This window comes from Pyxicephalus adspersus, chromosome 4, assembly GCF_032062135.1.
Source record: "Pyxicephalus adspersus chromosome 4, UCB_Pads_2.0, whole genome shotgun sequence".
NCBI classification, from domain to species: Eukaryota; Metazoa; Chordata; class Amphibia; order Anura; family Pyxicephalidae; genus Pyxicephalus; species Pyxicephalus adspersus.
The window spans coordinates 87,243,347-87,271,306 of NC_092861.1; the positions used below are offsets into that span (position 1 = coordinate 87,243,347).

At 35.5% G+C, this 27,960-nt stretch overlaps 1 protein-coding gene across 1 annotated transcript in view; it reads left to right on the top strand.

The window, feature by feature from the left end:
• LAMA2 (laminin subunit alpha 2) overlaps window positions 1-27,960 on the top strand; it is a 405,950-nt gene that overhangs the window by 307,689 nt on the left and 70,301 nt on the right. Inside the window, exons 38-43 of the mRNA XM_072410219.1 lie at window positions 1,347-1,463; window positions 3,309-3,472; window positions 6,990-7,128; window positions 13,628-13,730; window positions 18,164-18,280; window positions 19,186-19,368. Of these exons, the coding sequence (XP_072266320.1) occupies window positions 1,347-1,463; window positions 3,309-3,472; window positions 6,990-7,128; window positions 13,628-13,730; window positions 18,164-18,280; window positions 19,186-19,368 (823 nt within the window). The remainder of the gene's footprint in view (window positions 1-1,346; window positions 1,464-3,308; window positions 3,473-6,989; window positions 7,129-13,627; window positions 13,731-18,163; window positions 18,281-19,185; window positions 19,369-27,960) is intronic.

Genomic DNA, 27,960 nt, shown 5'->3' on the forward strand with positions numbered 1-27,960 from the left:
ATATTACCCATAGGGAAAACAATATAAAATCTATACTAAAACTTTTCAAATTAAGGACCTGTTGCCAAGCACCACTAAAAAATCTTGTGTATGTTTCTCTAATCCTGGTTTCACCTTGCTACTTAGCGCTCAGGCACATCAGTGGGCCTGATTTATTAAAGCTCTATAAAACTGGTGAAAATAGACTATCATGGGATAACCTGTGTGAGCCTTCAAACCTAGAATGTATTTCTTAAAAATAATTTGCTATTAGCTGAGAAATGTTTTCAGTCCTGGACCAGATACATTTCAGGTTCTCACTTGATAGTCTATCCTCTTCAGTCTTGGAGAGCTTTAATAAATCAAGCCCATGAACTCATTGGGCCAGGATTTGACTATACTAATTTATTCTACTAGACCAGAGGGGTTTTAAAGTCCTATCATTTGCTTTCCTTAGAAATCATTGATAGCCTTTGGAACAAAATCATCTGCTTGTATGTTCCATAAAAGAACCCTTGTTCCCTGGGTTGTGTCATGGTGTCTTTACAAAGGCCCATATGCCCTCTGCCGAGTCTGACCTTTAGCTGTGCTATCAGCAAACTTTTCCAACAATGTTCATAGACAGATTATTTCACTTTTTATTAACTATTTCTTCATTCATCAGTTTCTATACACTTTTTTTAAATTTTTAATAGCATTGCCTTTAAATTCTTTACCATTTAGGGTAGCCTTCTACAAGCTTCTTACATTAAGTTGCTGAAATACTGTCCCCTTCTCCATCATGTAAAAATTCAAATTTCACCTGAATGGTCAAGAATAAATATTTCTATTAGCACAACAAGCAACAATTGTGTCTTGTAGAAGACCTATTTTGTACAAGCAGTTGGTTATAATAACATAAATACCACCATTAGCTGCGACCTCTGGAATGGTTTTTCTGTCTACAAAGAATAACACCAATCAATAAATCCCTGATGCTTCAGAGTTCCTCCATACCAAAGTAAAGATGAAATATTTAGTAACCAATACAATTTTCATAAACTGTACAAAAAAGCAAAAAAATAGAAGGGCCTTGTTTTGCCAAAACTCCATGTCATAATTTACTACAGATGGCATTTTAAAAACGTGATTATCACGTTCCATGTTGCAGCATGAAGATGTGAATTGTTCTAACACATGCTTTCGGTTGATTATATGCTATTCAAGATTGTAACTGAGAACATGGTGCAGCAGTTGCATAAAGTATTAGATGCATGTCACAATGTAAATTTGTACTTGCAGTACTTGACTTACCTCCTGTGGATAAGTGTCACTTTGTACTGAAACTTATATTAGAATAGAAATGATTTATGTTTTTTTTCCCTTAGGCAAAAAAGCAAGCTGCTGAAAAAGGAAAAGTGGAGATTGAAAACACGCTAAATGAGGGTGATGACATCATGACAGAAGTCAATAACTTGGCACAAAGCATTAATGAAGCTGAAAATGTAGGTGAAGCTTGGTGTATTCAGTGAAGATTACCTGTCATTAGAGATACCTGTCATTGGAAGAACACAGAGGCTACCATTACTGAACCTATAATTAGAAAGAAATAGAAGCTGCCATTACTAAACCCTCTTTCAATAAATGCAAAATGCTTGGCCGTCATGGTCATCCTTTTGATTTTTTCTTAGAGATATTGGCCTGGAACACGTGTAAATATATAAAGACTTTTGGTAACTAGCATATATGCCTCATACTAGGTTTACTTTAGTGACAAGGTCATGTTACTTATCTAAATATCTAAATATTTTTTAGAAACTTTATACATTGTACAGAATTGCATGTTTAAAGGAAGGTTGTAGGTCATTGTCAAGGTGCAGAATATTACAACTGATACATATTTTGGTTAGCAGAACTCTCTATGTACCAGCATTTTGAAAACAAAATGTTTTTTTAGTGAGAAATGTTGGATGTTTTTTTAACATTGAGAACACAGAAAAGAACAAAAGGTCCCTCTGTATGCATTTTACTGATTTGTCAACAACAGAATGGTTAATGCAGTAAATTTATCACTATGAACCAAAATATATAATTCAATAGCTCATTAGCTTAGCCATTAAAGAATTTTGATTTTTCAAGTTCTAACAATGAACTTATATATATTACTAATATTTAAATTAGTTAATAAACCTGGATCACAGAATTGCAATAATTTATTTGCTAGATTTTTCGATTGCACTTGTTATACCAAAAATATTTTTTATATAATTCATAGCTCTGATTATTAGATCATAAACATGTGATTTCATGCAAATGCATGTTTTTATCCCATAAATTAACAATCAGCAGCCAATTCGGATTTTATACTTTTACCTTTTCATTACCTTTAAAAGTCACCTCCCCCTTGGTAAAAATACTCCTTTAATACCAGTTTCCTCAGACTTAGGCTTTGTACATACGTCAGATGATTCTCAGGCGATACAAGCTACCGCTGCCATCTGACATCATGGATCCATCCTGGTGGATCCATGAATGACAGAAAATGAATGACTCCAATGGAAGTGAAGGGAGGAGAGCTCTGCGGGGTGCCGCTTACTCGATCTCCCCCCTCCCCTTTCCATAGAACAGAATGTACTATACGTACAGCAGTCATTCATTCATCATTTTGTCTTTTGTCATTGGAAACAATCATGAAATATCGTTTCCAATGACAAAAATCCAGCATGTGTACGCAGCCTTATTAGATGTGTATCACAATCAACAATTATATTATGATAAAACATGTACATTTATTTCAGTAACAAAAGACAACTTTGTGCACCAAAGCAGATACAAAACTTTACCAATTTTTATCAAATTGTACCTAGCAAGAGATAAGGGGCCAAAGCTGCCTGTAGGTAGCCATTCTGCAGACATTCCATGTATATGCAAATGTAAAATGACTTTGTAAGCAAACTGCCCGACATGAAAAAACTTGGAAAACGTATTTTTTCTCTAATAATGCACAATGTTGATGTAATTTGGGCCCCCTTGTATTTACTGCAAAATATAATCAAAAAAGTATGCTAGTTAAAAGGATACCACATTGGTGTGTCTTTTATATATTATAGAGGAATAATAAATCTTAAAATGAACATAAATGTTGCACTTAGGGAGAGCAGTGCTCTATAGCTTCAGGGAAAGGAAGGACAGAGATATAGCAGCCCTGAGGGAGCCTCCATACTAACAGTATTGTGAAATTACTTGTGACATCCTTAAATTACTTCACTACAGAGGTGATATTGATATATTTCTACAACTTCTAAAAGTTGTTTATAGTAGACATTCTGCTTCTCTGTTTGTTTTTTTAGGATCTGAATGATGTCAGCAATGAACTTCCATTACTGATTGAAAAATTAGATGAAAAAATCTATAACCTAACTGAAGAAATTCAAAGAAGGGACCTCCCAGAGCTGGTATATGAAGCAGAAGTGCATGCATCTCAGCTAAATGAGTCCTCATCAAAACTGGATGGGTATGTATCCAACATAGGCAAATAAAAAGAGGATTACATACAAGCTAAAATATAAAGATAAAAAGGGGAAACAATAAAGATGGGAAAATAGAATTTGAATTCTTAAGCCTACAGGGTATATATGTAGACCAAAAATCTAATTCATTATAAATATATCATCAGTATCAGAAAGTCCTGCTATGCTGTCCCTGACTCATCAAAAAGGGGTAAAAGTGACCAGTTGTTGTTTTTTTACTAAATTACATGTTGCTATAACCAGACTATGATGCTTAGATAAGCAATTTAAAATAATTTAAAATGAATAAAAATTAAAACCTATTGTTCCCTAAACAAGGTTCATAAATGCAGTATGTAACTTAATTGACCTTAATACAATGAATGTCCTTTACAAACTGTTAATGAAGAAACAATCATATTTGCTTTTTGTTCACATTTAAAGGACAACTAAACCCAGAAACATATATATATAACACATTGCAGGCCACCAGTTATTAGATGTGGTTAATGCTAGGAAAATTTCTGCTAATATAGAATATATGTGCTGATCTTGTCAGAACTGCAGTGTCTTTGTTACCTGCAAGCTAAAAATTAAAAGCTAAAAACGTTTTTCTACTGTATACTGTATACTACTAATCCCATTCCACCATGATGTAGTGAAGCGACAGAAAAGAAGACATATTTGAAGTCTATCTTAGCTTTTAACCTTGTTTGCCTTTATAGATACAGAGTAAGGAGTAAAGCTACTCAGAAAGTACAGCACAGAAAAATTATTATTAGTTTTATTACCAGGTGAACAAGGAGTAGATGCAAAATAAATTATACCACAGCCACCTAAAATAAACCTAAGGTCTAGTAAACTGTAATAAATTACATTTTTGGGTGGTTGGATAACTGCAGAAGGTCCAAGAAGGAAAGAGCAGAGGGTAAGCATTTAATTCTCTAGACAGCAATGTTGTACTAAATTTGTGAAATTCTAAGTGACGCACCTTACTGCTGGGATCACCTCCCTGACACAGAACATTTCCTTTTTTTGATCCAACCAAAATAGATTATTGTGATAATAAGTAAGATTATAAAAGATGAGAATATTTCTACTGATGATGAAAAAGAGTTTGGTCAGTGACTATAAAGTAAAACTGCCTCTACCACTTATAGGCTAAACCCTATTGTGCCTAATGGTAAATCCAGCCCCTACTGAATATTTAAATACGTATAGTATTTTTCTAAAATTGTCCTACAAAAGAGATAAGATGATTTACAAAGTTCAGTATATTATAGAAGATAAAGCATTCAGGGTTCATAAAGGTTTATGTGTTTTATTGTATTTGTTTCTTTTCCTTAATAAACAAGGACACATCAAAATCCTGTTTTGTCCTAGTATGGGTTGACATCACATGTGCAGTATAAGGTTCATCAAAAGAAAAATAAGTTTCTGTAATGACAACTTAGTGTGTGCTATGTGTGCTGTAGGAAATCTGGCCTAAAGATGAATACAAAGCTGAAACAAATTGCTCATACTTCTGGTTTTGGATTCAAAGCCTGGTGTCCTGGTGAATTGATGTCATCCTTTCTCTGTGAACCATTCATATTTGTTTACTTTTAAATTGCTACATAAACGTCTGGCATATAATCAAGTATGTAAATGATGATATCTTGAACCAATACACCTTACACAGTCATTACCAGCCTGTTGCACTTCAATTAAAGCTACTTTCAAGTTTTTTCCAAGCACTCTTATACTTTTTATCAAAGCATTGTGCCAGAGACAAGCTTGATTTTCCTCTATTAAGACATTTTCAGTTTGCTTGCTGAAACACAGCACAGCAATGCCACCTACCTGTCCAGAAGATGCTTGTTGGTTAATCAGTAAACGTTAGAAGTGGATTGCTAAATCTATTTGTTCTGGTTTAAGTTTGAAAATATTTGATTTTTTTAGAAAACTAACTCTGGCTAACATAAAATAAAATTTATGGGCATAATTTAAAAGTAGTGCATGTAATATTGACTTAACATTGGCTGCAGGTAAATTTTCCAGGTACATGTTTTTTTTTAATATGCTTCTTAATCATTAAACTAATTACTACTAGTGAATGTTTGGTAAATATCATATTCACTGCTTTATAAATATGGCACTGAGTATTTCAAAGACTTGCTTGAAGTTTAGGTAATGCAGAAAATAGACACATGTAAATAGATGTGTACGATTTGTAAACTCTGTATGCTCAGTTTTTATGCAAAGATGTCATGTAGTTCTAGTTATACGGTTGGTTAGGTTGAAAAAGGCATTTTATGCAAATTACTATTACTGAGTGAAAATGGCTAAACATTTAGAAAATATACATGAAGAAATGTTTTCTTTATATCCTAAGTGGTATGTATATGACAGGAAATCCTAATTCTAAAACTCCTTTTGTTTTAGAAGGTTTTAATTTATAGAATAATACTCTAGGGTGAGAAATTTAAATCTAACCATTAGTACAAAAAATGTTTAAAGACTTCAAATTACACTAATATATTTATTATCTTCCTTTTTGTTATATGCATACTGTCTTTCTTATATAAAAAAAATTTATAGAAAGAAAAAAATATATATTTTTATATATATATATATATATATATATATATATATATATATGTATGTATATGTTACCACAGTTTATCATATATTTTTTTCCAACAACTAATTTGTTTAAATATTATGGGTTTAATTGTTCCTTAGGGATTAGCTGCTAGTTTATGATTTGTGTTGACAGCTTTAAAAAAAGGTCTGTCAAACTGTTGTTTGCATTTCCTGAATACAAAATAGTTCATTAGCAAGTAAGATTTTTCAAAAGGGTTTATTCAATTATAAGAATATACAAAGTACAGTAACTCAAAGCAATTAGTAAGAGATGGCGACCAATTCATAAATACCTCAAATGTAATGGATTCTTGTTTCTCCAACTATGTCAGTAATACAGCTTTGTCATTCTGTATAAAATAGAAATATGAATCCAACAGATCTTTTAAAAGAACATTTGTAGACAAAAAAAAAAGGAAAAAACCATATCAACTTTGCTAATGGGCTCTACCGACCCAGACAGAGGTGCAGGCTTGGAGCAGTTAATCTATGGGGCATGGAGCTAGAAAGATGTTACAATGGACTTTGCATCCTTAGGATGACCATTTATACTGTCATTTTAAGCCTTTTTTATTGACAGTGAATGTTTAGCCTGATTGTTTAATGCTGCTTGTAGAATGTCTCCTATTGTGTTTTTGTGTCAAAGCATTAAACACTAGCTGGGTAGGAAGCTATATGATTTAATGATTGAGCAGGAAACTGTGCATGCAGCTGCTGTGGCAGATAAAACTGATTTTACAAACAAAAAATATGTACCTATTTATGTGCTGTGGAGTCAGTGCATAAATAAATTGCTTTGCTGTAGCAGCAATGTATTTTACACATTATTTTGATATCAATTCCTTTATGCAGAGTTTCATTTAGATTTGAATTTCATTTCGCTATCTGCTTTTACAGAATCCTTGCTGAAGCTAAAAACCTCTCATTTAATGCTACGGTGGCTTTCAGAGCATACAGCAATATCAAGGACTTGATTGACAATGCTGAGGACACTGCAAAAGAGGCCAGAGAGAAAGCAAATGATGCAGTAGATTTGGTAAGGATAAATACTTAAAACACGGTATTTGTGTTTTGTACAGTATTGTGTCTTCCTTAAGGAGTTTTATACTGAGTGTCAAACCAGAGCTTGTAACTGCAGATCTGTGGACTATTGTTTTCAAGTGTGTATAATACATAGAAACATTAATAGGTGTTCTAAAATCCCTGTTAAGAAGTTTTTGACTCATAAAGTTCCATATATTTCCAAGAAGAATAAGAAGGATCACCAACCCAGTGTTATTTACTGTGACCAGTTTTATTTAACAAAAACATGTACCCACTAACAATAGTCTTCTTTCTACTTCTAAAGACTCTTGTTTATTAAAACATGTCACAGTAATGCACCACGTTGAGGAGCCTTTCAGTTGATCTTTTATTCCCCCATATACCATTTAGTTCAGTTTGTTACAGAATTATTGCCATATTGGTTCTGAACTTGAACATTACTTTGACTTGAACCTTGATCCCTTTATGATGAACATTGTCCCAGATTCACAAAAGGTCCATTTTATAGTGTCATGATTTATGGGTATAAAATATATAATCAAAAAAAAATAAAAGAATCATATTAATACTATGCATGAAAACAGCTTTTGTCCACAAAACCTTAGTGTGTAGAAGGCACTGGGAAAAGGGTTAAAGGGCCTAAAGGAATATTGTAACTTTTGGGTGGTCCGGCCCTGCATATGCATGATACAGACAATAGCCTTTAGTTCTGCAAATGTGAAAATAAGGCTTTTGTAATATGTGGGGAAAGAAATAGTGCAGGGGGAGCAGAAACATGTTTTTTTTCCCATGTCACAGTGTATCTGTTCTGCTTAGCATAGATTGTTGAATGTTTTATGATCAAATGCTATCGAAGAAATAGGCAAACAATACGAACCACAATAGAGGTATGGTCAATAGGGATAAAAAAAACTTTAAGACAAGAACTTCTGTGATGGAAAAGGTTAATTGACAGGTATTCTTACATTTAAGTTGGTTTACCACTAGAAGAATACAGTCCTTGAGGTTGTTGGCTGACCATGGACTCTTTAAAATGAGGCCCTAGTATGAGGTCCTCTTATTTATAGGCATTCTAATTACATATTACATGTAGTAAAACGTGGCAAAATGACATAAATTGATTCGTACTCTAATTTAGGCTTTAACTCATTGATTAGGGCCCTTGGTTCCTCTTCTAAGCATTCAAAAAAAAGATGTACAGACAAGACACTCATTGTTTATGTATTTTATTTTAATTAGTCACCACTAGTCGTTCTTTTCTGGTAAATAAAATAATAGTTTTTTTTCAGAGAGTTGCTTTTAGCTGTATGTCTAATTTCTTGGAAAACGTCTAAATATAATTTCATGTTGTGCTATATCCAAATTACCACATGCAAATGTGACCTTTCAGGACTTTTTAATATACTGTATCTAATATCGCTCAAAACCAAAAGTAGTTTGTAAAATAGCCATCTAATATTAATCTGAATTATGCATACCAGCTCATTTTACTAGAGCTATTAATTTTACCAGGAAAGAAAGCTTGTGTTCCCCCTTATTTTTAAAGTTTCATAGTTGTACAGTTAATTTAATTGCCTTCACCATGTTTTACAGAACATTCATAAGAGAGTGTGTGCTCTATTATATTAGAGAAGAATATTCTACACTGTTGATATTATTTCAACAATGCTTACTGTTGTGATTAATGTTCCATATTGTTAGTGTCATCTCAATTTTATTCCAGTGCATGAAAAGCAAAATAGATATCAAGTTAGTTTTTTATCTTTTCCCTATAAACATGTTCACAAAAAAGAAAAAAAGAGTCAACTATCGAAATTCATCATAACAGGGCACATTAGTGGATGTGACATTTACCAAATATTCATTGCTTCTTAGTACATGTGTTTTAAATTGCAAGGAAAGATAAAACACTTGTGTCACATTAACTATGCTACTAGGAGCAGATGACAACATATATCCACACAAGCAATATCTTTAGCTATAATCAGAACATTCTGTTATAGGGTTTAAAGTGGATATGTAGTCAAGCTATGGATATTGAAGTATTTACATGATTTTAACAAGCAGCAATTGATCTTTTAAGCAAGCCTGACCTCATCCTCAAAATTCACAGTAGTGAAGTATGAATTTTCATTTAGGGTCTAAAAGAAGGGAGCTTACCCTGCTCCTACCCCAGCAGTTACATAACAGACATTCAGTAGTTCAATCTCTCAAAATCTAAATACAGGAGTGGGTTGCAGTGGGAGATAAACTGCAAAGAAAACAGGTTGAGTTAATGCTTCTGCTGTAAATTTTGAGGATGGTTTTCTCCACAGTGACTGCAGCTCCAAAGATCAATAAAGCATTGTTTTAAAGGTCATGTTTTATTTAGCAGAAATATGTAAATTTGCCACAATGTTCAAGTGTTTGTAAACCTTAATACTGAAATGTACCACATTTTTTGGGGATTTGCCTCCATACTTGACTCCTGCAGACATTGTTTTTGTTTCTGTTGCATTCTTTTAGCAATACCTGATGATCCTGCCAGTCCCCTTTCCTTCCTTGAGGTTACTGTCAAGTATGGAGATAAATCTGTAAAAGACAGGTGTTAAAAGTCTTAAGCTACGTACACACTTCCAATTATTATCGTAGGTAAATGAACGATGAATGATCCTGCACGATATCTGCGAACGATCGTATGGCACCGATCCTGTACATACAGATAACGACACGATCGTTCGCAGATATTGTACACACGATAGATGTGATCGTTTGAACGATACAGGAAGTGACGTGCACCACAGGAAGTGAGCGAACGTTCGTTCACCGCGCATGCTCAGACCATGGATGATCAATGAACGACCGTACACACGATAGATGGTCAACGATCGTCGTCCAATCCGATCCGCCGGTCCGGCCATTCATTTCCAACGACTTTCCTCGTTCGTCGGCGTCGTTGGTTACTTTTTTTAGGAACGATTTTTGCCCAATCGATCGTTTGTCCTTCATTCGTCGTTCATTTCCAACGATAAAAATTGGAAGTGTGTACGCAGCTTTACAGACTGTTTTATTTCAACAGCAGCCAAAACTGGAGTAGAAAAGCTTGTCCTTTGCTAAAGACTGTAAAGTCCCTTACTCTCTGTTGGAAACCAGGGATCCCATTGCAAATGTTTATTTTACAAAGTCTGACCTATAGCAATGCAATTGAGTTACTAATTTACTGAACTTTGTGCTGTTCAGTTCAAAAAGTGAGTTATCACTGTGTAAGGGATAGTTGTTCCATTTGAATTCAATTGAGGACTAACATATATTCTAGATAATTAGTTAAATGAGAAAGATAAGTATCTCCCTAGAAGATCCACAACTCTCATGATTCGTTGCCAGATTCCAACTAGAACCACCTTGGATAGCACTGGGTGATCTTGGTATATATTATATTGGTTTTATACCAGTTGTTGTACCCCTGTAAGGGGGGTTGCCTCCAGTTCTAGAACAGAATTCCTGTGTTTATGTGAATGTATTAGTTTTTTAATTCTCCTAGTTAAGTGATTGGTCACCCTCTCCTGTCACTAAGTAAGGTTCCGGGTCATAGTAGAAAAGGACAAAATCATCAGGAAAGATAGATGTCATTCCTGCACCCAATCACTGGGACTGGTGCTCAGTGAGGTTGGTGTTTTAAAGGGAATAAATGTTGGAGCCACATGGCCAGTCTCTGCAGGGGGACGGATAAGAAAAGGGAGCCCATGAGAGGGAGCAGTAAAAGATAGGAGCCCACAAGTGAAACAAGTTTGGGACTGTAATAGACTGGGTCATTCATTTTATCAGGGAGCATCATTGTCAAATATTATCTGCAAAGGCAGATATGCTTCAGAAGCTTTTGCATCTCTTGAGGAACATGGATAAAAAGACTTTTGAGCTTTTCAACATGTGGCTCCAGTGCCCTCCAGATCATGGGCTGCCTTTTCAGACATTCTGCACTCGTCCCTCCCTCCCTGCTAATTCAGTTTGATCAAAATCTCTTAGACTTAATCTGTGGTCTGAGCCCGTGTGTTTATTTGCTCCTCCAGAAGAAAGAACCTGTAACAAACCAGCCACTCCTAAAGGAATGAGTGCTACACTGGTATTTACTGTTTTTTGCTTAAAAGACCATGTTTCAATTTGGAAAGGATAACTTGTAAAAAAAAGGATTATCATTGGATTGATTTTTTTTTTTTTATTGTGGTTAGGTTTAATTGTGGTTTCTGAAATTAACTGCAAAGGCCAATTGTGCTTGAATAGTGTTCAAATACAAAATATATACTAAGGGCTGAAAAAAGACAAAATAATGAGAGATAGGAATAGAATTCAACATTATTCCTTATAGTTTATTTAAAGGATATTCACAAAACCTGCCAATCATTTGTAACAGGAGTCTTTAAATAAGAAAGCACTATTGTAAGAGTTGGTAAAACACCAGTGAATGAGATAGCTTTCAACTAGGAAAGCCTCCTCTGCCCTTAAAGCTCATGCCTAATTTTCATTTCCAGTATCAGTAAAAAGACAAAAATAGAACATTTAATTAAATGTCTGGGTAGGGTGCATAGTTAAATTAGTTGTCAAGTAAAGTTTTTTGCAGTGTTAAATAAGCAATATATGAGTATAATAATACAATTTATTAGATAACATACTGCTTTATATATGCAGAGACCAAACAAGTGTCATTCATTAGTATTAAACACTATTAATACATTTCTTTTATGTTATATTACAGAAGTGTACACATTTTTTATACAGAAGTAGGTTAGGCCTGAAGCCCTTCCCTGCACAGTTACCTTAAGTTAGTAGCTTCCACAATCTGATTTTCAGTAACCCAGGACTGCAGTAGGAATTTGTGACTTTTCTTAATGATGTAACTTCATCATATATTATGTCAAATGCTTATCCTGTGTATTTTGAGTGACAAAAAGTGATGGCCCAAATGTCTATATGCTGAAGCAAAGTTTTAGGTCATGTAATCTTATGTGTCTTCACCAAAGTTTCCCCAAGACCCTTGAAGTCTACATTGAAAACCTACAGCAGTTTTTTCACACCAACATTCTTTTAAAGCATTTAAAATTAGGGTCAAGACATGTATCTTTGGTCTATTTGGATTGTATAGTGAATATGGTGTGTCCCAATATAATGGAATGAATGAAAAGCATAGGATGAAGTAAAACTATCATCACTTTTTGCCACTCATAAAACACAGGATAAGAAGTGGTCATACTATATAACAAAATTACATCATTAAGAAAAGTCATGAATTCATACTGCAGTCATATGGCAAGGTAGTTTGGCAGTCTATTGCAAAATAGTATGGGCCTTTATGAGTTATGAACCTGTTAAAAATGTAAAAATATTTTACATTTATTAATTAGCTACATTTATTCATTTGCTATATTAGCTCCCTCAAAATCACACCATATGACCTTATCCACTTCAGCCATTTGTCCTAAATGTAATTTAATGCTTCTGAAGTACTTGGGATCTGTATAGGGTTGTGAGAGGAGATCCCCTGATATCCCTGAAATCTAATAGTGGTTTTATTCAATGGAGAAAACCGCCTTGTTGTATTTATTTCTGATAACTTTTCTATTTTTGTCTACAACCACAACTACATTAAATACATTTTAAAAAAAAAATCAAAAACAGCTGAGCTGTCATCAGGGTTTCCTATTTCTCAGCCAATCACAGAGCACTAGAGATGAATGGGGATAAGTCTCCCCATTCAAGTCTAGTGCTGAATGGCTGAGAAATGGAAAACCTCAGCCAATCACAAAGCATTAGAGGTGAATAGGGAGCCTTGTCCTCATTTAACCCCTAGTGCCCGGGGATCCCTCACTGTCAGGAGGAGTCCCATGTTTGTGCTCATGTCATGATTGCAGCTGTGGGAATCATCCTGTCATTGGGATAACCTGTAAAAAAAAGTTAGCTACTCAAACACACACATTTAATAAAAAACTTTTAACATTAAAGCCTCGTCCTATTTTTTACACATATTTTAATCCTTTCAGGGAATGAGTAAAGGGTAAGTAACCCTGTACTTATTCCCCAGGGTAGGGTGGTGGAGATCTGGGAGTCTCCTTATTAAAGGGGGCTTCCAGATCCCAAAGTCCTGCTAAAAACGTTTTCAAAAGCCCCCATTTTTTTCAATAGAAGCTTTCATAAAAAGCTTAAAAACGCTTGTAAAAGCCTCAATTGAGTTAAATATGAGCGTTTTGGGGCGTTTTCCTGCATTTACACCGCATTTTATTTTTTTAAACGTTGCAAGAAGATAAAGTTCATAAACGTGCCTCAAGGAAACGTCCTGGTGTAGATTAGCCCATTGGAATGCACCTGGATTTCAAACATGGGCTTTAAAAGCATCAGGTTAAACGCTGGGGAAACAGTCCGTGTAGACTAAGCCTAAAATGCCCATTCTCTCTATTTGACAACATTTATAAAATAAGACCTATCTTGTATTCTTCTTTAATAAATATTTTTTTTTTATTAAGGTAACTGGCCCACAGGGATCCTTAAAAGATGAAGCAAAGAGTTCCATTCAGAAGAGTTTCCGAGTTCATACTGATGTTAAAAGGCAATCACATGACCTAAAAGGTACTGTAAATTGGTAAAGTATACTCTTTAACAATTTCCATATTTACTTATACAAAGTACATTTTGAATAAGCTACCAAGGATATGTTGCACAGTGGACAGGATTATTCAGAAATCCAAGCCTAGAAACATAATGAATGAAAGTTTTTAATTTTGTATTGCTTACTTGAGATCAAGAAGTTTTAACACATTGCAATACGGACACATGTACACAGACAAACATACACATGTTCCATGCACTGCATACTTGTAGTGATAGAGTGAATACATTGTTTCCATCAATGACAGCTTTATACTTCTGACGTTTTAGGAATCATGAAAAAGACTGCTGTATAGCAATATATCTCTAATACATTAAATTTATATTTCAAGGTCAGACATACTCTATCCATGTCATTATTCTTACATGTACATAAAAACATACATATGTACAACCTATAAGACTTTATGACTTAAGACTGGCTACCCCTTCCATTTGGCAAAAATCACATGATAAAAAATGTAACCAGGTAAATAAAGCCTGTACTGACACAAACATGTAAACACAAACAAGCCTGCAAATGCTGATCTTTCCAAAAAGCTAGTTTCATGGACTTCTCTTTGTTCAGTATTGTTTCAAGACCGGATGTTTATGAATAGATCAGTGACTCACAACGACCTGAAGCCACTGATTTAGCAAAGCATACAAGGAACTAGCATATTTAGAAGTGCAACAGTTGTAACAACCTCTACATTTTGAAGAGGGATTGATAAAAACTCTCCTGAAGAGGATACACTTTTATCATTGAAGCTGGGTGATTCAGCAAACCCGGATTAGATTTCCTAAAAGTCATATGCAATTTGTTAGCAAATGTTTTTAATCCTGGACCAGATCCATTCCAGGTTTGCTGGTTCACCCAGCCTCACTGATGACAGTGTATCCTCTCTAGTCTTTAAGAGCTTTAATAAATCAAGCCAATTGTGTAAGTGGCTTTTGTAAAACATTTAAATTAGAAAAAAATATATATAATAGAGAAAGTTCCCAAAGTGCTGCAGGTATAAAATACAGTCATTGGGAAGGGGCCTGAAGTTGTCTTCTAAATCTTCCTGCCACAACCGAATCCCCAACATGTCCAGACATTGTCAAAACTTTCTGCTAACCCCTTACACATTCCTATAGGCCTCACATTATAATGGACAGCCTCACTTGCCAAAATCAATGTGTAGAAGGCTTAAAAAGGGGCAAACTGTGATATAATTAGGAAGTTCAAAAGATTTGACTTTCAGAAATGTTCAGTATCTGGCATTCTCTGGATTTTGGAGGCCGTTGGAGGTACATGCAAGCATATGTAGATACTTTACATCTGTAGCAGTTTTTGGTTACACTCTACACATACTAGTTCCAATGTTCTTAAAGAGACACTTGTTTAGGAAGTTGGGTAGGATTGCCCAGAATGTTTTTTTACTCCAGATGCAGTTTTAAAGCATCTTAAAGTGCAAATAAAAAGTTAGCATACTAAGAGGAAAAAAGAAACTTCTACTGACAAAACACTGCTCTTCTGAGAATACATCCATCAACAAAGTGTGTTTAGAAACTGGCTCCTAAATGGTTACTCCTTCTAATCCATTACTGTGTAGTCATTGGGAGGAACCTCCAGGCACAGTGAAGGACTAGGAGAGCAACAACCGTAAACATGTATGTTTCTGGGGAGATTTCTGTGGATGATTTCCCTTCATTGTTTTTGGACAGAGGGAGAAGTAAAAATGTACTTTTTTCTTTGCTTTACACCGATTATCATAGTGTTAACATCTGTGTGTTAATCTGAGGCTGAAATTTAGAGAACTCCTTGACCAGGGCAAATTCAATTTATTTCAGCCATGAAAAAGTTAAAATGAGTAATTCTCGAATAGCTGAAAATCATGTTAATAGAAAGCATACATCTCATAGAAAACTAATCTTGAAAAAGATGGATGTTGCTGATGGAGTCTGTTAGTTTCTGCCTTTTTAATTTATATGTAAATGTCATCTTAGTGTGGCTAGACTCCACACCCACACAATTGATTTCCAAAGAGTCATAGGACAGGTACATTGAAACATGGGCTCCACCGTGCTTCATAACCAGAGGCTTCACGCAACATCAAATTCAAAAGAATTAAATTATTTTTGAATAATAATTGAATGTGTCATTGGTGTCTACAACTATTTCAGAGCAGTAACGACTTGGATTATCTGGCACCTCTGAGTATGACAGTCACTGTGTGAGGAAACTAGCGATCAACAAATCAAGAGAATCTCCAATTTATTTTGTTTAATATACCTTAATATTTGCACACGGATTTGTAAGAACATGCTATATGGGAAACCAGACAACCAAGATTTACGATTTTTATGGTGCTTTTTAATTCAGTCAAACCTACATACATATACAACATTAATAGAACCTCAAACCACTTGCCATTCTCTGCTCTCCAGTAATGAATAAATTGTTTTGTAAATCAAGCAAATCACATTATTTTGTGGAAAGCTCACATTATTTCCAACCTCAGCTGGTGCTTATACTTGCCATGACTTTCCTTACTGGCTGCTTTGTTCAGCAAGAGAATTGACAAACCTGGAACTTCTGGGTAAAGGGGGGTGCATGAGATATTTTTGGTGCTTTCACTTAATAAATGTAATTGGGAACCATAAGCAGCAGGCAGCAAGGGTGATCTTCTATAGTAGATTTTCTTGTGTATATTTAGCCCACGTTTAAATACAAGTAATATCTGTTTATACATTTTTATGTTTGGCAAGTAGCAAATTAAGTAGATTACCTATAGAGGTTGATAGGTTACATATTTACAAAGGTTGCAAAGGTTACAAAATCAGATACTAAAAAAATGTATTCGTGCTTGTCTTGTTTGCCACAAGAACATACTCTAATTAATGTAAACCTGCTCAGAGCAGAGATTTTATTGCATCAGCAAACCCTCCAGCATCTGTTTAGTGAAACCATTTCATTTGTTACTCATATTAACTATCTAATTTGTTATCTCTCGGAAGCAATACTTATTTGTTCAGTCCCAAAACATGTTTATCCTATGCTACAGTTCTTCAGTTCTATTATTTTCTGTAAGATTGTTAATAATGGCAATAGGAATTATGTTTACAAACAGCAGCCATCGATGCAGCTTTTTCAATTTTAAAGCAAATTTAACCAGCACAGCTCCAACCAGTCACAAAGTATTTTTCTAATTAAATTTAGTTCTCAATTAGTATCAAAAATTGTTTTCTGCCCTGCAACCTTCAACATTGTATGGAGGATGTGCTGTTAGTTTCATGTCTCAAAGACCCATATTAGCATATTTTTCAAGTTTACAGTTTTTCAAGCATAATATAATGAAATGAAATGCAATTTATACAAAGTTTTTTTCTTACGTTCTGGGTGGCTTAAAAACTTTGTTCATTAAGGATAGAAAAGAATAAAGTAATAAAGTACATTCTAAAGCTAAATCCACTTGCATGCGTTAAGTGTATGTGAATAATGCACTGTTATGGGAAGAATAACACTGGAATATACTGCAGTTAGTTGTCCAAGTAAACCTAGCAATTTAAACTGACCACATGAAAAAACTAGATTACCAACAGCCAAATCTTGAACATAAATTTTTCAGATATAGTAGAACCTGACATTTTACTTTGACTTAACATATCTCCACCTTCTTCCAACCTGATGACTACAGGAATATTTTGGGAGTCCAGGGCTCAACATACAATGAAAGTCAAAATTTACTATGGCTTTCTTTTTTATGCTTTTTTACAGATATTTTTTTATCATGTAATACGAACAATAAACAACATGTTATTTAATGTTACAAAGCAAATATGTGACACATGGTTCAGCCTTATGCAACACATTCACAATGCAAAAAACTATGCAAAAGTTAATTAAGTGTGCCATAGGGCCAAATAAAAGGGTATAGTAGTAAAATTAGTCCAGGGACATGTGTTTTGCAGGTGACCTTGGAGTAAATCCCAGGATTTACTACTTCAACTGAAAATATTTGTGGGATCTACTAATTCTTTAGAGTGACGATATCCACTGCTTATCACTATCAACCTAATGTTTTGGTTTTAAAACCTGACCTGGAATACAAAGTAAGATAAGAATTTACAGCAGCCCCTTACTTATATGCTTATGCTTAAATGCTTATATGCTTACGTGCATGTTTGTTCCAGGTCTGTCATTCGTTCTAAAGCCAGACACAGATAGGTTAGCAGTATTGTTATCAGGAGGCCAGTAAAGACTGTATATGTTTTTTTAATAACAAGTACACTAGGAAAATTGTGCCTAATATTGTTAAATATAATTAAAGATCAGCTTATCAGTTTTATTAGCCAAGTATGTAGGCATTATGTGCTTGTAAAATCATATTTTGATAACATTTTATTTTTATGCATATATTCATTTATAGAGAATGAAAATGATCTTGCAGAAGTGAAGGACAGACTAAAAAATGCTGATGAGAAAAATCAGGATATGATCCGAGCTCTGAACTATACAGTTGGAAAGCTATCAGCAATTCCTAATGGTATGTATATGTTATGGGCTGCTACAATAACTGGAAGTATTATAATTATGTAGGTGAACGGTTCCATTTTGAGGAGGCAAAGTGTCTGCTAAAATGTAAAGAATGTTGCATTGTTATTGATGCAATGTCAATAATGTTATCGCTAGCAAACTGATAGTATGTTTGTAATCTCTGACGATGGTATGTAGCAGTCCAAAGTCTCTGACCTGCTTCTGTCCTGTAACTATTTTTGTATGATTTACATTTAATGTTATTAAATGTGCTAAAATAGGGTCTGCAATGGAGGTCCTCTGTATTAAGTAAGTTGACAATCACTGCACTATGCAATATCTGTTAAAAGATATTCCATATCAGTAGAAAAATTGCATTTGACTTTTAGATTAGAGAGAAGGGGGATTCCTTCATGGTTTTGCTATATGGTGTCATTACACATTGTGTCAGGCCCGTCAATGGCAAGTTTTCAGATTCTAGCTCCCGTATTTCTGTGAAAAGTTTCATTTAGATAGCGCAATGTTGCTGCAAGCCAATATCTTAGTTTTCTTTGCCAGATTATTTTTCTTTTTTTATAGTTATGTTTGGTCATCCATTTGCATCCATGTTGGCTGAATCCTAGCAATGTATATAAAGTAAACAAACATGCAAATACTTAGAAAATAGTATTGCATACTTATAGATCTAATTCAATAATCATTATGACACATTTAATTTTGTACTAACTTTGTAGGGGTTTCAGAAAACTAACTTAAGAGCCACATTCAGCCACCTATTACCAGAGGAAATGTCACAGTATTGTGTAATGAAATGAAAATTTCTCAATTCAAGGGAGGATAATGTTAACATTCAATTGGCAGGACATTTTCTTGTATCCATTCTGTCTTCGCTTGACACACATTTTTCTGTAATAGATACAATGGTGAAGATTCAGACGGCAAAAGACAAAGCCAAGCAAGCAAATGATACTGCCAACGATGTTCTTGCACGCATCAAAGATCTTAATCTGAATCTCCTGGGGTTGAAACAGAACTACAGCGCATTGAAAGAAGACATAGCTAAAACCAATGCTGTTGTAAAAGATCCAGTTGAAAATGGTAAGTCCTAAATATTTTATGTTTGTATTTAAGTACATCTTTATATAAGGTTGGAAAAAATTTGAAGAAATTACAATGCATTATGATTTTCAAGGTAGCAATTTTGACGTTTTCTAGCCTGTTATGTCTGTAAGAACCCCACACATCCATACTGTGTCATCCTATTAAATATTTGGTTTCATTTGCACTTGACTTTAAATGCAAAAAGTAACTTTTAGTTTCCCTTTCCTGCTAGACAATCTTATTGGTCATTTAGGTAGCCCATCATATAATTAGGCTAATAGAATTATATGGGGCGAGAGACAGTCAACAAGCCTTAACACTGCAAGTGCTGCAGCTTTACCTGATCAGGACAGGCTTTCATTCATGCAGAGAAAGGGCACTAAAAGCATCTACATGTATATCAGGTGCATGCTTTTCATACCTAATAGCAGACTTTTTGTGACAAAGTGGGATATTTTAGTTGCAATTACATATTAATAGAATTATGATGCATGTGCCTTAGTATAAGATCCATTTATGGACTAACATTGGAAAGTAAAACTTTTTTTCTTGTGTTAGACCAGAGGTAGGCAAACTTTTGTGGCCACTAGGCCATTTCAGGGGTGGCCAGGAGCACACTGGGCCGGACACTCTTTCCAGTCTCGTCCTAATGGCTCCGCCCTCACCAGGAACGCTCCCCTAAGGGAAATCCCTCTCCTCCGTATGCATTGCGGAGGGTATGGATTTCGGTTCAGGGGGCGTTCCCAATTTACCCTGGAGGCGGAAGTGTTAACGCCGGCCGCAGTAAATAGGGGAGCCACAACAAGAGGAGGCTCAAGAGCCGCATGCGGCTCCGGAGCTCCACTGGCTCTGGCTCTGGTAGTTAGTACCGACCTAACGCCTCCTGGCCGATCCGGCCGGCAACCCACAGCTCTGGAGCCACGGGTTGCCGGCTGGGATTAGGCCAAATCGGCTAGGGGGCGTTAGGCCAGAACAAACTACCGGCTAGGCCGTATCTGGCCTAAAGGCCAGAGTTTTCCGACCCCTGTGTTAGACTATGCACCTAATATCCAGCCTTATTCTACTAACAAATCTAAATCTTGGTATGCTCAAAAATCTCTCTTGATTTTACTGAAATCTATACTTCAATTAGAAAAAAAGCAGAGGTGCTGTCAGTTTAAAAGTTATTGAAACTCTTTTTTTTCAGCTGGCATAAAAATAAACAGTGATTTAGTGCACTCTATTCATTTCTGTTGGAACTATAAAATCAAAATCACTGTATTCGACATCTACTGGATCCATGTACTAAATCAGAAGAATAAATGTTTTTTACTTACTGTTTCTTATTTTCAGTGTATTGGAAGTCTGAAATAGAAAAGCATGAATACATAGCTATAAAATTACCCTACCTAGATAAGTTGCCATTATGCCTTGACTCACAATAAGAAACTATGGCTGATTCATAGTTCTGCAACTATTGTTAAAAAATAGCTGAAGGGCTTTATACATTGGGAATTGCAAACACAAACACCGTTTCCTAGTGACTAAATCCTACAGTATAACGAAGGGTGAAGACTTCTGATTCAATAGCTTTTAAAAAAAGTTGTAGAACATTGGAAAATTGCCTCAAATATATTTGTGTTGTAAGCATAGTTTTAGATCTAATGAAATTACATCATACAGTAGGTTTCTATAGTAACACATGTTCCACTTTTAACCTTTTTTGTGCATTCAATACTTTTTAATGTATTTTTCGGTTTGCGGTTCAGTCGCCCCCCCCCCCCCCCCCTCTTCATAGAGCAGAACAGTGCTGTGTACAGCACTCCGTCATGCATCATGCAGTAGTTTGTCGTTGGAAAGGATCATGAAAGAAATAAGCAAAATTTGCTTTTCTAATGACACACGTATTTCCTTTCTCTCAGATCATGTTTGGCTCTGCTATTTCTCGTCGTAAGTGCCTAAACAACCCTGATTTATTTTGTTATAGCTGTGGTAGTTTCACCATTTCCAGTCAAAGGGCGAACATCAACACATTTGTAGAGCAAGCCTATTTGGCATATTTCTTAACCACCTGGGCGTTACACTGATGTCTAGATTTCTGTTCCAAAAGCAGTACACTGTTTTTCATTAAATTTTTTTTTTTAAATTGTAGACCTGTAACTTACAGAAATATATCCGAACAGGGTTCTAGTAGATATCATGAATATAAAAAATGTTTGAAACACACAATCATGTAAAAAAAAAAAAAAAATTCTTTTAATAAAAACGACGCTGGAACACAACACTGGATGATCGCAGCGGGACCAGGTAAGTGATCGATAAACCCGAACTTTTCTCACTGTATTTTCATACAAAGAGAAAAGTTGGGGTTTATCGATAATTGTAATTTTTTTTAACCCAAACCAAGGTCGGGTTTAGCGCTAGGGTGGTTAAAGTTAAACTTGGTTATCAAGATAAGTCTTGGACCCCTCATAAGGTGTGCAAACAGTGTGTCGAGGGTTTACGGATGTGGACAAAAGTAACTGGGAAATGTGATAAGATGCCATTTGGTATACCTATGGTTTGGCGGAAGCCAGGAGATCATTTCAGTGACCGTTACTTTTGTATAGTGAAAACTTCAGGATATAACAAGAAAAAAAAAATGTAACATAGAGTATCCTAAACGCTATACGCCCAGTGGCTCAATCAGATGAAATCCCAGTGCTGTTTTGCGTTACACTACCCTCTCTTGAAGAACATGATTAGAGTGATGAACTAGGTGACAACAATGATTTTTTTTAAATTGAAGAGGATTTGAGGATCAGCATGAGTTGAGTGATTTGGCACATGATTTGGGACTATCGAAGAAGGCTTCAGAACTCCTAGCATCAAGACTGGTAGAGAAAAACTTACTTGAAAAAGGAACGTAGGTATCGTACTTTCGAACCAGAAAAATTGCCCTTCTGCAGTACTTTAGAACTGACAGTGGATTTGTGTATTGCCATAGCATACCTGGTTTAATGGAGGAAATGCGAATTCCAATCCATAACTCAACTGAATGGCGTTGATTCATAGATAGCTCAAAGCGGTGCTTAAAGTGTGACCTCTTTTGGGTCAGTCCCAATTGGCCATTCAGTTTCTCTTTGTGAAGAGGATGCAGACATAAAGTGAGTCATTCAGTTGTTGCAATATCACCAACATAATTGTGTGTGGTCATCTGTTTTGACCCTAAAATGTCTTCCTACTTCGTCAGCAACGCAGATACACCAAGTATCCTTGGTATCTGTGCATGTGGGACAGCAGAGCTCGTGAGAGGCATTGGGTGGAAAGGAATTGGCCTCCATGATCTGCCATAAAACCAGGTGATCCAAACATTCTACATGAGACACTTGTTGATAGAAAGAATATTATATTCCGGCCTCTGCACATAAAACTGGGTCTGATGAAGCAGTTTGTTAAAGCAACTGAAGGAGACTGTTTAAATTACCTCATTTTGGCATTTCCTAGCCCGTCAAAGCTATTGTCAAGGACACAAGGAAATAATTACACAGAAATTGTCCAGAAACTCTTGAAGGATACAAAATCCTTGGTTGCAATATGAGCATCAAGGTGCATTTTCTGCATAGCCATCTTTCTAACTTCCCGGAAAACCTTGATGCAGTCAGTGATGAGCAGAGTGAACTATTCCACCAAGACTTGAAGGTCATGGAAGGACGGTATCAGGGTAGATGGGGTACATATGATGGCTTACTATTGTTGGAGCATCCAGCGGGATTGTCCTAACACTGAACACTCCAGGAAAAGCGTACATTTTTACCTTAACCGCCTACCTGATTAATTTTTAAATGTTTTACTGTAAAAAAAAGTCATAGAGTAACAATAAATCCTTTTTATGCACAAAAGAAATTTAAATAAACAGTACATTCAAGTTATTTCACAATTTTTTATTGAATGTAAAATTTGTATGTTTTTTGACAAAAATGGAGGGTACCCTGTATCGTAAAAACTGTATGTGATAGCAAAAATCTGTAACCATTTCTGGATTTACCAACCAAAAATTAGTAAAAAACAAGTATAAGATCTAATTTAACAAAAAATGCGTTCCCCAGTGTTATACCATGTTAACCTCCTGGGCGGTAACCCCGAGTGTGACTGGGGTAGAAAAAAGATGCTAAAAGCGGTAACCCGAGTCAAATTTGGGGTAGATAAACTAATGATATAGGAAACAATGGTAAATCGCTACGTACCTGATCCGCCGGCATCCCGCATCATCCTTCTCTGCGATGTCAGTCTTCCTTCTTCCTCCGGCCGGCTTCCTCTGCACTCAATGAGTCACCGGGGGGGTTTCCAGTGACGTTGGTGCGTGCAGACATTGCCGGTGGGGCGGGGCGGGGCGGGGCGGGAAATTCAAATCCATTTGTATTGCATTCAATACAAATCAACTGTATAGAATGCAATACAGTGGATTTATGTGTATAAAAGCAGTATATTGTCTTTCATGAACATTTATTTTATAATATAATATATTAGTATGAGTATAATATTTTTTTTTTAATTTAAAAGAAAAATTTTTTAAATTATTTTTTTTTTTTATTCATTTAATTTATTATTTTGACTAGATTTTGTGTTTCAAACTTTATTATACTCATTCTATTATAATATACTGTAAAAAAAACATTTTGTGAAAAACAGTGTACTACTTTTAGACATATAAAATCGGACAGAAATGAACCGCCCAGGAGGTTAATATAATTGTACTAAACTTGTAAAACAAAATAAAATGTGAGCAGGCAGGCTCTTTATTGCAGAAAGTTCAGGCTATGGCTTCTCTGCAATACAACAGATGTACCTGCCATTTTCAGACTCCTCTGTTGAGTGTACTCTGAGCTGCACATGCACAGCTCAGTGTAGGATCCAAACATAGCTGGGTGCAGGAAATGAATAAACTCTTGTGCGCATTTGCGGATCATTGTATCATCCCAGCATACCTAAGTGCCCAGAATTAATAAACTTCTGTCCACATGTGTAGAAGTTATTTCATTCTGGCCTAGCCAATCAAGATCGACAAAGAGTGTCGAATATACTATGAGGAGAGATGTGTTTAGTTCTGGTTTGCATGACTCTCATAAAATAGGTAAGTGGAAAATAGTAAAATGTGTGCCAGTTTCATCTCTGTAAACAGTAAAAAAAAATACCAACCTGCAAAAAAGTTTGGTTTATTGCAAGCAACCAACACTGTTAACTGGAAGAATTCCCTTCCCCTATTACAGAAAGAAAATAAGCAAGAAATTTGGGAAAGGCATATCAATGTCACAACAAATACCAACAGCAATAAGTCAGGTTGCTGACAATCCATGAGTGTCCACCTCTGGTGAATGTCCGTAATAACAGAAAATTGTAGTTTATACAGACAGTTTGCCTATGCCCTCCTAAAACTATTTTTATTTATAGTTAATTCCTCCTCATTTGAAAGTGTTCCCCACACAAGCAAACACTGTTAATGATTCTACTACTAAAAAATGTGTTTTTAACAACATTAACAACAAACAGGAGAAGTAAAAAGAACTCTTCCCAACTGGGTCAGGGGCAGCAACAAAAATGCTACCTGCATATGATAACCTTTTCCCATGCAATCTAAAATATAAATTACAAAACATCTCTGTAGATGGGATTTAGCCATAACAATATTTAGTATGTCGAACCAACAGGCGTTAGAATTCAAGCTTGTGTACAGGACAGAGAAACACAACAAATATTAATATATTTAATGTAAAATGGGTTTGGAAAACTTCAGCAGAAACAGAAAACAGAGCTTTGGAGAATAGAGAACGAAAACCATTTTGTATTTTTCAGCACATTGAGGCAGTACCACATCAAGCAGCTACAGTTAATGTAATTTAAACACCAACACAATTCTCTTTGCCTTGTAGCTAATGTGTAAATTAGCTCCAAAGGAACATCAGGATTTGCTCCAAAAGGAAAATTAGGAAGCATCCAGTATAAAATGAGGAAAAAAAGGATAGTTCTGCTGTACACTGTGACTTGGTATCCTGCACTTTTCAGGTCAGGAAAAAGGGTAAATAGAGAATATAACTGATATTAGAAAAATATAGAAGATCATTTATTTTTTAATAACAAGTGTTTGCAGACATGTTATGGCTTTGTAGAAAGGTGTCATCAAAAGCAAACACAGGTTAGAGAAATGAGTTGTTTTTTTTTCTTTTTTTCAAAGGAGATTTCCTGCTATGACACGAGTTTCACTTTTGTACTGTCATGGCTGTTTAACAAGTGTTGGCCTGAGGCTAATGGTGTTAGTAGCTTATTATCCAGTGTTTCCAGCACAAAGGTAAAACATCAATAAAGATGTTCAAGATTAGAAAGAACTTTCTTAGATTGACAAATGTATAATTGTTTTTCAAAATCAATTTAAATACATTTAACCTCCATTATATAAAGAGCCCCCTAGGATTCCAAATGATTGTACTTTTGATGGGTCTGAAGACCAAAGTAATGTTACCTGCTTAGTGCTGGAACAGCAAGAGCGTTTGGTGGCCTGCCTTTCTATCTATTATGCAGTGGTACGGTGGTGCCATAGGGTGATTCCCATAGTGAAAGGTTGGATCTCAACTTACAATTTTACCAACAGGGGATAAACATGTTTTTACACAATAGATTGAGAGAATTATCTGCAAGGAAACATCATTACAGGTATAATGGGATTTGCCATTTATACATGTAATATTAATTAACTTCAGTCAGACTGTGGAAAAGAAATAATGTTTTGGATAGAAAAAAATGTTTTCAAAGAAATAAATTTTAATTAGATTTTTATAATAGATCAATTAAGAGACAGAGGAGATTTTGTAAGGATGCATAAGTGAATTTAAACCTTTGAAGATTCCCAGTAGATCACATACATCTCCTATTAGCTGCCTCTGGCTGGGTTCAAACAAAGCCCAGTCATTGTAATACTGCTTTGTTGTATAATGTAGTCGTAGTGTGCTGTTTCCTACACATGGTGGCAATTGAACTTCTACAGAATGAAATTACACAATAAAGCACTGATACACACATACACAAAAAACTAAAAATAGGAAGCTAAAATAGTAATAATTGCTACTTTAGCTGAGTATTTCAAACAATTAGTTACTTTAGAAGATCATGAAGTGCGATTGTCAACTTTTCATTCTGGAGATACTAGTTGCTTGGTTGCCATGCTGACACTCTTACTTCAATATTTGAATTCCTGTCTTCTTTTTTTGTATAATTACATTTGATACACACTTTATGACTTTTTTGTTAGCTTGTCCTGTTTTGGGTCATCACATTCAATTAGCTTTGGCCTCCTATATTATATGCAAATTTTCTAATTTATGCTCTGAAATATCTGTTCTTTTTTTCAAGACCCATACTGAAATAGTTGCTCACACTTTTTTTTCTAGACTCATATTGAAATAGTTGCACACAACTTTAGCTACTTTTTTTTTCTCAGATAAAACATTTAAACTGGTTGCTTAGTTACAGCTCCATTCTTGAATTTTCTTGGCTTTATTTGAGAAATAAAACCTACTCAGAAATAAGAACTACTTCAGTTTGGGTGCTGAATATGTAAATCAAACCTGTAGTATGATTTCCTAATAATTTTCTCCAGCGCCACACTTTCAATTATCTCACTATATGTTGGACTTGAACTTATGACTCCTGCTGTAAGTCTTCTTGAGAGATCAGAGCAATTTCACCAAGCTAAAGAGACAAAAACTCTATGCTGTCTTGTTAAAAAGACTCATGAAGTGAATATGGCATGTGCTTCTACAGAAGAAAAAAAATCCTTTATTTTCAATGTAAGCAATGAATGTAATAGTGAAACTGTAGGTGGTCTATAGGTTCATGCCCATGTTGTCTGACAAATAAGATCCTGAATAAGGCAGTAGATGATGTGTACTAGAATGCTTGTAACACCAGATTATAGTTAAAATCAACTCAATGCAAGTATATAAGACAAAATGTATGCAGCCCTCTAATCATTATAAGGGTAACCAGATAGTTCTGATAAACATTCATTCTAACTCGTAGATCGTAGCTGTTCCAACCTCAGATCATTTTTACTTAGTTTAGCAATTTGAGTTCTGATTCAGCATAACTATCAGACCCCCCGCTGTCCTGTCCCCGCCCCGCAAGGCACATTTCCCCTGCAGCGGTGCCCAGCAATCAGTTCTGGGCAGACTGGGAAGGTCCCGAGGGGGAAGGTGGCCAGGCGCACACCCTAGGGGTCCACGCCTTGTGACGTTATAGTCCTCTCCTGACAGGAGCAGTCACTTAATAATTTTGGAAAATGCAAGCAGTGTAAGTACCTGAATTTGGTTAAACATCAGGGGTAAGAGTTAGCACTAGGAGCCAATCAGTTGTGCTGTAGTGCATGTGCCAACAGCTGGTGGCAGTAATGTACTTACTGCTCTCTTCAGCTGTGCAGCAAAGCAGGAGGACTTGCATGTAGGTGCGCCCCTCCCAGCACTTGAGCACTCAGCAGTGGCATTTTGCCAACCATTCATGGCTGAGATGGGCACTTCAAGAGGCCTGCTTTTTAGCTGCTTGACAACACCTGACCCTGCACCCTGGTTTGTTCTTTCCCTA